Source organism: Hyposmocoma kahamanoa, unplaced genomic scaffold (genome assembly GCF_003589595.1).
Source record: "Hyposmocoma kahamanoa isolate Upper Pololo Valley unplaced genomic scaffold, ASM358959v1 61423, whole genome shotgun sequence".
Taxonomy (NCBI): domain Eukaryota; kingdom Metazoa; phylum Arthropoda; class Insecta; order Lepidoptera; family Cosmopterigidae; genus Hyposmocoma; species Hyposmocoma kahamanoa.
In genome coordinates, this window is record NW_020653838.1 from 3,286 (window position 1) to 12,997 (window position 9,712).

The window sequence follows — 9,712 nt, forward strand, 5'->3', positions numbered from 1 at the left end:
CAGAGCGATGTTCGTTAGGCGAATGCAGCGCCCTCCTCCTAAAATCTATGTTTCAAAGTTTATTTATTTTACCTGTAGCATAAATGATTCTTTGACTTTGGCTTTAACTCTACTAGCAAATATTATCGAATCGGGAAAAACAAGTGGATCGATCGGGAAAAACAAGTGGATCGATCGGGAAAATCACCGAAGGTACTGATTTTGATAATACGTCCTACCAAACCAGACAGACGGATATGATGGTCCGATTTTTCTACGTTACTAAATGGCTAAATGTCAAGTCAAACAAATAATTTGGCACTTTCTGTTGTACTTTTGGCTAAATTCTAGCTCCGTATAAATAGGTGGAGTGGAGTCATTTGCCTGTCATGTATAAAAAAAAAAATATGCACCTGGATGTTGTTAAGTAAACATTTCATCGTTTGGAAGTTTAGTCTCATCAAAATATGCATTTCGAGTTGATACATGGCCTTTGTATATAGTAGTTAGTCTAATTTGACATATTTGCGATAAAACTGGATTTTTAACAAAATTCGAAAAGTTATTTAGCAATATAAAAACACATTTATGCGTAGAATGATAAGAAAAACATTTGGAATGGTTAAATGCACTTTAAAACACCATCCATTTATAAATAAAGCCAAGCAGGCTGTCAGCCGCCATTCGACGGTATCACCCACTGCTAATTTAACAATAATGGTTAAGTTTGAGTTTGTTCTTTTGACCGCTGTCGTGGCAGTTCTGGCGAATCCAGACTTACTGTACGACTTAGAAGACGCGGAAGAACATTTTCAAGAATTCATGGATTCGTACGGAAAGCTATATAATAGTTCAGAAGAAGAGGCATATAGGTTTGAAATATTTAAGCAGTCACTTATAGAGTACAACAAACAAAATTTGAAAAATCCACTTGCTGACTTTGGTAAGAATTTGCCTTAGGATGTGTATGCGGTTCAGGGATAAGAATAATCTATTATACATATTGTATTTCACACCCTAACAGGGGTCCATGAGTATTCTGATTTATCTCCTGACGAATTCGGGAAACTCCGAACTGGTTACGTTCCACTTGGCGGCGATAATTGTACATTACAGGCGACACCTGAAGACAATCCGCCAGCTAGCTGGGATTGGCGCAATCATAACGCTGTAGGACTCGTTAAAAATCAGGGAAAATGTGGTGCCTGCTGGGCTTTCTCTGTAATTGGTAAGTCCAAAAGCTAAAAGGTTAATTAACATAGTAACTGGATTGGCACATACTTTGTGTCATATCCATTGCGTAGGTTTTTTTTCGAGTTTAATTTGGAAGAAACAAATAAATTAAAGTTCCTTTAGGTTAATCAATCGTCACTTTATCCTCCTTTTTGACATTCACAACGTCCTTGCTCCTCTCGTCCCATCATCCAATACCACACATTATAATATCTCTTTGACACAGGAAATGAAACTGTTTTTCCAGATTTAAATCGAGTATATTTGTTTTTTCAAACAAACCGACGTTTCGGGCCCTTTACAGGTCCCATGGTCACGATTGACCGGTAAAGGGCCCGAAACGTCGGTTTGTTTGAAAAAACCAAATATACGCGATTTAAATCCGGAAAAACAGTCTCATTTCCTATGTGTAACAATCGCGAAAACCTAAAAACTCGATATCTCTTTGACAGATCAATTCCCGTTCTAAAGAACTTAAATCTAACACAATATAAGAAAAGGTCTCTGGTACTGTTTGTATTCTCTAGGCCTTTGTTTAGCAGGTGCACACATTCTTTTATTTACTATTTTTTCTCCAAAAGGTAATGTGGAGGGTCAATACGCCATTAAACATGGGAACATATTATCATTGTCTGAGAAGGAACTCGTCGATTGTGACACCAACGCAAAGGGCTGCAGCGGCGGATCGACGGTTCGGGCTATCGAGTATGTTACCTATTCTTTCTCCCAAATCGGTTATACGCTGTAATTTCCAGTGTCGTCTCCTAGAGATGTACACTAGCCTAATTTACGTTTTGTTAGCTATTTAAGAGCCATATAAAATACACTTTACTAAACCCGTTTATACAAATTGATATGGTTCCTGATTCAGACAACAAGTTTCACTCACCAAACCAACCACCAAACTTAGTACCCCTAAAATTTTAATTAATTGGAGTCTAAAGATATCAAGTCAGGCAAAATGTTTTATCGCAGATTTCTCCAACAAGTTGGTGGAGTGGTAGCGGAAGAAGACTATCCTTACAGGCCTGTGCAAGATAAATGCTCATTTGATAAGGGGAAGGTGAAGGTCCAAGTGATCGGGTGCGAGATGTGGTACATCAGCAACGAAGACGATATCAAAAAAGTTCTGCACAAACGCGGACCTTTGTCAGTTGGTGAGCGATACACGGCATATATAAAAAAGAGTATAAGTGAAAGTATTAGCCTGTGGCCACAATTGTATATGACATATGAAAATAAATATGAAATATGAGTCGAGCAATAACGGCCATCACGGGGCACAGCACTCGCGAGAAACTGTTCTGGGATTAGAAAAAGTACAGAACATTTTTCTGATGAGTAAATTCAGTATTATCTCATTGTTTCGTTGTGCTAGTTACAAAATATTCTTTAAAAATGAAATAATATTCTCATTTAAATAATTCGTTGAAAAAATTTGTCATGTCACAACTTTATTCGGCAATTCCACAGAATTACTTAGCCGGTTTCTATGCAGTTTGCGATCCCTTTCGCATTTATCAAAAACGGTTCATAGACAGGTTAAGTTGCACTATTGCGCCAGAGTTGAAAATGCAGCCTTAGATTTAATGCGAATTGTAATTTTGTTTATATGTTAAACAGTTATCGACCCTACCGACATAAAAGGTTACCACGGGGGAGTCTTAAAGCAATGTCTTCATTATCCACTAACTACAGAATTACATGCAGTGCTATTGGTGGGGTATGGTTCTGGTAAGCATATTTGATATATCCGCATGTGAATCAGTCAACTTTGTATTAACCACAAATGACGCTTTTGCTGGTCAAATGGTCGGCAATAAAGATTCTTAGATTACCATCTTCCGGCATAATTAATCTGTCATACTTCTTTATTATATTATAACTGCCCCCGTGGGCGAACGGTTACCATGCCGAACTGCCACGCAGAGGTCCCAGGTTCGATTCCTGGGCCGGGAGAAATACTTGTATGGCCTACATTTATTTCTCTCGGAGTTTGGGTGTAATTTGTGGTTTTCTCTTTGTGTCCATGGCACCCGCGAGACAGGGTTTCCCTAGTGCGGGGCTATTAGGTTGAGTGTGTGCGTTATTATTTATTATTTATTTATTGCCCTTTGAATAATTTTCCATATGACATTTGATTTGTCCGAATGTATTGTTTTAATGTAATGGTAATTCTTCTTATGTCCTCCAGAGAATGGCGTAGACTACTGGATACTGAAAAACTCATGGGGCACCGTATACGGCGAGAAAGGCTACTTCAAGGTGCCGCGAGGAGTCAACGCCTGCGGCATTATGGATTTTCTACTGAGCAGTTCTATAGTAGCTTGAAGCGTTTTCGGTCAATACGTGTACCAATAAAGCAACGTTATGAAAAATGCTTTTTATTTTCAACACTTTTTAATTTGTAACATGTTATAATGGAACAGTACGGGCTTACAAATAATATAACATTATTGTCAAGCGAAGACGGGAGAGCAATTTTGAGAAAGTGAAAAAAGGCGTTTGATCGCCGAAAAGAGCCTCGTTCTTAAAATAAGATAAGAAATAATGTTTTCTAATTGTAATGCTTGAGACTTATTAGAAAAACGTTAAGTTTGATGAAGCCTAATACATATGACTTTTATAGTATATAATAATGGGTATAATCGCAATTGATCACAATTTTTTACATAAATAACATGATTTAAAGCATGTCATTTTTAAAACAGATTGCCTTGATTTTTAAAGCAGACAGAAATGACGTTAACTATGACAATATTAACGACACCCTCTCAAAGGCAACTGGCCGAACGGCTACCATGCCGGACTGCCGCGCAGAGGGCCAAAGTTCAATTCCCGGGTCGGGAGAGATTTAGAGATTGTGACGCAGGTCGGTTTATACCATTTATACTATAATTTCACATTTTTTCCTACAAAGTATTTGTAAGTTTATCCAGAACTTGAAAAAACTAAAAACTTGTCTGTTCCAAATTGAAAAAGTAAAATATATCGTCGATGATACCATACAAAACGGTTATATCATGTTTTTCTGTGCTTCTTTGAAACAGTGTATGTAATCCGAAGCCACTTCAAAACATTACAGTGGTTTGAAGTGGCTGTGAATGTCCATTCAGCGAATTTCATTAAGATCGGAAAACTACGTTTTAAAGGAAATTAATATTACATTCGCAACAAATTACTCGGCTGAAGAGACGGGCGTGTCTTCAGCCTTACTGCATCGAGTTATCCACAGCCAATGGCCAATCACTGTACAATCATAATTACCTACAGATTCTTTGATTTACTTCTATTAGCTAATATGAATACAGAAATATAAAATTCGCAAGATCAACAGGAAAGTAGACAAAATGGAAATTAGACGAATCGGGAAAACAGGTGGACCGTTCGGGAAACAACTGACGGAACTGATTTTGATATTACGTCGTACCAAACCAGCAAATGTACTCGGACTTCTTGAGATAGACATGATGATCTGATTTTTCTAGGTTACCTAGTGTCTAAATGCCAGCTCAAATAAACGATTTGGCACTTTCTGTTGTACTTTTGACTAAATTCTAGCTTCGTATAAATATACGTGAATGTTGTTAAAATAGTAAAATTTTATCGTTTGGAAATTGTGCCTTGTCAAAATATGCTGAACTTCTAGTTACATTGAAAAATAATAATACTTTTGTAGTTACTTAGTAGTTAGTCTTGTCTCACATACTTGCGATAAAACTAGATTTTCAACAAAAATTCGAACAGTTATTTAGCAATATAAAAACGCATTTCTGCGTAGAATGATAAGAAAAACAATTGGAATGCTTAAATACATTTTGTGATACCACCCATGTGTAAATAAAGCCCAGCAGGCTGTCAGCCGCCATTCAACGGTACCACCCACTGCTAACCGAACAATAATGGTTACGTTTGCGTTTGTTCTTTTGACCGCTGTCGTGGCAGCTCTGGCGAATCCAGACTTGCTGTACGATTTAGAAGACGCGGAAGAACATTTTCAAGAATTCATCGATTTGTACGGAAAGCAATATAATAGTTCTGAAGAAAAGGCATATAGGTTCGAAATATTTAAGCAGTCTCTTATAAAGCACAACAAACAAAATTTGGATAACCCACTTGCTGACTTTGGTAAGAATTTGCGTTAGAACGTGTATGCGGTTCAGGGATAAGAGTTTAATTTATTATACATACATATATTTAACACCCTAACAGGGATCCATGAGTATTCTGATTTATCTCCTGACGAATTCGGGAAACTCCGAACTGGTTACGTTCCACTTGGCGGCGATAATTGTAAATTACAGCAGACACCCGAAGACAATCCGCCAGCCAGCTGGGATTGGCGAAATTATAACGCTGTAGGACGTGTTAAAGCTCAGGGACAATGTGGTTCCTGCTGGACTTTCTCTGCAATTGGTAAGTCGAAAAGCCAAAAGGCTAACTGACATAATAAGGAATTAGCAAATACTTTGTGACATATCCATTGCTTTGGTTATTTTTGGGTTTAATTTGGAACAAGCAATTATAATAAAATTCCTTTAATCAATCGTCACTTTATCCTCCTTTTGCACATTCATAACCTTCTCGCCTCTCGTCCCATCATCCAATACCTCACTTCATGATATCTGTTTGACAGTTCAATTCACAATAGAAGAAAGGGTCTCTACAGTTGATTGTTTCTCCAGGCCTATGTTTAGCAGGTGCTTTTTTATTAGATTCTTTTTTATTTTTTTTATTATATTTTTATGTTAAAGGTAATGTGGAGGGCCAATACGCCATTAAACATGGGAGCATAATACATTTATCTGAGAAACAACTCCTCGATTGTGATACCGAAGCAGCCGGCTGCGATGGAGGATGGCCGAGGCAGGCTTTCACGTATGCTACCTACATATTCATGATTTCAACTATTCTTTCTCCCAAATCAGTTGTACATCGTAATTAATAAAATGGCAGCATTTATGCCACGCAAAGCGTAATATGTTGTAGCTGCATCATACATCTATCTGTAGCGCATAGATCTGGCTCACACCGAATATAAAGATATTAAGTTTGCAAAATGTCTTATGGCAGATTTCTCCAACAAGTTGGTGGAGTGATGACGGAAAAAGACTATCCTTACAGTCCTGTGCAACAGAGATGCTCCTTTGATAAAAGGAAGGTGAGGGTTCAAGTGACCGGGTGCGACAAGTGGCGCTTCTCGAATGAGGAAGACATCAAAAAAGTGCTGCACAAACGCGGACCTTTGTCAGTCGGTGAGCGATACACGACGTATATAAAAAACTATATAAACAAATTTATTAGCCTGTAGGCACAATTGTATACGACATATGAAGATAAATAATGGAATATAAATCAATAACGTCAATCGCGGGGCACAGAATTTATGTAGTAGTTATCTTCTTGTTGCGTGATTGCTAGTTAAAATAGTATTCAATTCAATTCAATTCAATATTCTTTATTGCACAATAAACAACCAAAAATACAATACAATCAAAAATACAGTGTACAACAGGCGGCCTTATTGCTAAATAGCAATCTCTGCCAGGCAACCTTGGGGTGATAGGATAAACTAAAAGTAGTAATAATAATAGAGGGCGCAATAAATATGATATTATTATTAAACATCATAATATATGAATGAAATAAATAATAAATATCTACTAACATATAAATTACATAAATACTTAAATACCAATATAATACATACAAATAAATATATTATCACCACAGAAGAGGAAAATAAAAAAATAAAAAAAAAACCAATAAATAAGACAGCAGAGTAGAATTTATAATTTAAGGTAATGAGCCTTAACTAGGATTTTAAATGACTCAATAGTCTTTGCTCGTCTGATCGACTCAGGCAGGTCATTCCACAGCTTGATGCTCCTAATAGTGAAGGAGTTGGAAAAGTATTTTGAGGAATGGATAGGACAGTTCAGAGAAAGAGTAGAAGAAGAGCGCAAGGTGCGAGGGAGAGTACTGCTATGATATTCAAAACAATTCTTAAGATAAGCAGGAGAAGTTGGATTAAAAAGGACAGTGTACAGTAGGGATAAAACGCGGAGATCTCTACGACGACGAATGGGTAGCCATCTAAGTTTCGAGCGAAAATCGGAGACGTGGTCAAATTTACGTAACCCATAAATGAACCTAATGCAAAGATTCTGCAGCCGCTCTAGTTTGCCGAGGGGACATTCAGACAAATCAGGATAGCACGCATCTGCATAGTCCAGAATAGGCAAAAGGAGTGATTGTGCTAAACTGATTTTCGTCGGAATGGGAAGATAATTACCTAAACGCCGAAGAGACCCATGCGCAGCAAACACCCTCCTACTCAACTCCGTGACATGAGGCCTCCACGATAAGCACTTATCGAAAATAACCCCAAGGTTCCTAACGGTGGCACTGAGTGGGATTTGAACGCTATCAAACGTGATAGGTGGCAGTAAGGAAGGATTAATACGCGTTAGGAACCAGGGGCTGCCAATGATTATACATTGTGTTTTGGAAGGGTTGACACTGAGACCAAATGATTGACTCCAGGTGAGAATCCTCTCAAGATCTATATTCGTAGCACAAATTGCGTCACGTAAGTTGGTTAGAGGGGCCTGTGTATATATTTGGAGATCATCTGCATAGAGATGGTAAGAAGAAGAAAGTGAAGAAGTGATGGAGTTAATAAAAATAGAAAATAGAAGAGGGGATAATACGCCGCCCTGCGGTACACCAGCAACAACATTACACCACGAAGAGAATGAATCCTCGCAACGAATGCGCTGCCGCCGCCCATACAGGTAACTGCGGAACCAGCCAGTCACTGCCGGAGAAATGCCAAGAGAATCAAACAGCGCAGATTATTCATAAAAATATATAGTAATTTTCATTGCACAATTCATTTTTTATAATATCAAGTGACGGGACGAACGAGTCGTGCACCTTATGGTAAGCTACACGCCTGTCCATTACAGTTGCGTGCCATTCAGAGCTTTTAATCGCAAAGATCTGAGGGGCACTGCCACTGCGCCCGTCACCCTGAGGCATAAGTTGTCAAGTCCCATGTGTCTGTAATTTCACCATCACCCTTATCCTTCAAAACCGGAACGCAGTAATGTTAACGTTACTACATGGCGGCAGAAATATGTAAAGTGGCAGTACTTCCCTGGACGAACTCTTTCGCAACGAGCTCTACTGTTGCTGAAAACATCATGTCATGTCACAAATTATTTCAACGTCCTCGCCACCTCGTTATCTAATAACCATTCCAAGAGACACAATTGTATCCATCAAGTTTTATAGAAAGTAATTATACATATAATTATAAGAGTTAATGTAATAATTATTTACGAACCCGTTTTACCCGCGATGAGCGTAAAAGCTATTGGCATAAGAGATAGTGTGTTCGAATCCAGATATAGAATGACTAGCGACGTTAGCGATTCCTATTGAATTTATCAAAAACGGTTCATAGATCTGTCAAAGTTGTAATTTTGTTTTTATGTTATACAGTTATCGATGCTACCGACATGGGTGGTTACAATGGGAAACTCGTAACTAAATGCCGTCATTATCCAGGATCTCGTGGACTTCATGCAGTGCTATTGGTGGGCTATGGTTCTGGTAGGTTTAGTTGATAAATATCATAGTGAATACATGTTTAGCTACAACTTTGAATTTATTGGAGAAGATACCGCTATTGTTGATCACATGGTCGGCAATAGAGATAACATATTCTTAGATTGCCATGTAGAGGTTTTTATTAGAATTAATCTGGCATACTTCACAATTATGCTTTAAATGATTTTAATCTGTTTGTATTTGGTGTGTCCCCCAGAAAATGGCGTCAACTACTGGGTATTCAAAAACTCGTGGGGCACCACATTTGGCGAGAACGGCTACTTCAAGGCGCAGCGAGGAATCAACATCTGCGGCTTGTTGGATTTCTATGTCTCCAGTTCTATAATTGCTTGAAGCGTTTTTGATCACTATCTGTACTAATAAATCGGCGTTATGAAAAATGCAACACATTTTTTTTCAAAACTATTTATTTTACGAGAAGTTATAATGTGACCGTACGGGCTTGGATATAAACAAAACATTTTCGGGCGAAGACGGGAGATTAACTTTGATAAAGTTAAAGTAAAAGTTTGTACTCCGAGGGCCAGAGAAACGTCAAATTTGATGAAACTTTATACATATAGATATGTTTCATATTTATATAATAATAATAATAATTATGATTGCAACATGATTAGGTATATATAGACAATATTTTTGATGCAATGCGATATAATATTTTATTTTATACTTTTTATACACTTAGTCTATAACAGGCCCACTTGGACTTGGGCAGTAAATTAATAAAATATTAAAAAAGTAAACTTCACACACACATTAATTTGCTTTGGGGATGTGCGCAGGTTTCCTCAGGGTGTTTTCCTTCAGCGAAAAATCTCCGAAAACTTAGTGGTGCAAGCCCGGATTCGAACCCACGACCTTC

The 9,712-nt window shown here is 37.8% G+C and overlaps 2 protein-coding genes across 2 annotated transcripts; both read left to right on the forward strand.

Annotated features, from left to right (window-relative positions):
* The first annotated feature begins 657 nt into the window (after positions 1-657).
* Positions 658-3,581, forward strand: LOC113229368 (zingipain-2-like). Its single transcript, XM_026462925.1, has 6 exons — positions 658-922; positions 1,004-1,207; positions 1,794-1,917; positions 2,188-2,369; positions 2,836-2,946; positions 3,407-3,581. The coding sequence occupies exons 1-6, from the start codon at positions 697-699 to the stop codon at positions 3,541-3,543; spliced, it is 984 nt and encodes a 327-aa protein (XP_026318710.1). The 5' UTR covers positions 658-696; the 3' UTR covers positions 3,544-3,581.
* Positions 3,582-5,052: 1,471 nt separating this feature from the next.
* LOC113229367 (ervatamin-B-like) lies at positions 5,053-9,221 on the forward strand. Its single transcript, XM_026462924.1, has 6 exons — positions 5,053-5,340; positions 5,425-5,628; positions 5,967-6,090; positions 6,286-6,467; positions 8,722-8,832; positions 9,047-9,221. The coding sequence occupies exons 1-6, from the start codon at positions 5,115-5,117 to the stop codon at positions 9,181-9,183; spliced, it is 984 nt and encodes a 327-aa protein (XP_026318709.1). The 5' UTR covers positions 5,053-5,114; the 3' UTR covers positions 9,184-9,221.
* The last annotated feature ends 491 nt before the right edge of the window (positions 9,222-9,712 follow it).

What these genes read in the sequence shown, in the direction of transcription:
- LOC113229368 (XM_026462925.1), top strand. Translation starts at nt 697, where the DNA reads ATGGTTAAGTTTGAGTTTGTTCTTTTGACCGCTGTCGTGGCAGTTCTG. An exon ending in AAATCCACTTGCTGACTTTG is followed by an intron (nt 923 to 1,003) that starts GTAAGAATTTGC and finishes ACACCCTAACAG; the next exon opens with GGGTCCATGAGTATTCTGAT. An exon ending in TCGACGGTTCGGGCTATCGA is followed by an intron (nt 1,918 to 2,187) that starts GTATGTTACCTA and finishes GTTTTATCGCAG; the next exon opens with ATTTCTCCAACAAGTTGGTG.
- LOC113229367 (XM_026462924.1), top strand. Translation starts at nt 5,115, where the DNA reads ATGGTTACGTTTGCGTTTGTTCTTTTGACCGCTGTCGTGGCAGCTCTG. An exon ending in TGGCCGAGGCAGGCTTTCAC is followed by an intron (nt 6,091 to 6,285) that starts GTATGCTACCTA and finishes GTCTTATGGCAG; the next exon opens with ATTTCTCCAACAAGTTGGTG. An exon ending in ATTGGTGGGCTATGGTTCTG is followed by an intron (nt 8,833 to 9,046) that starts GTAGGTTTAGTT and finishes TGTGTCCCCCAG; the next exon opens with AAAATGGCGTCAACTACTGG.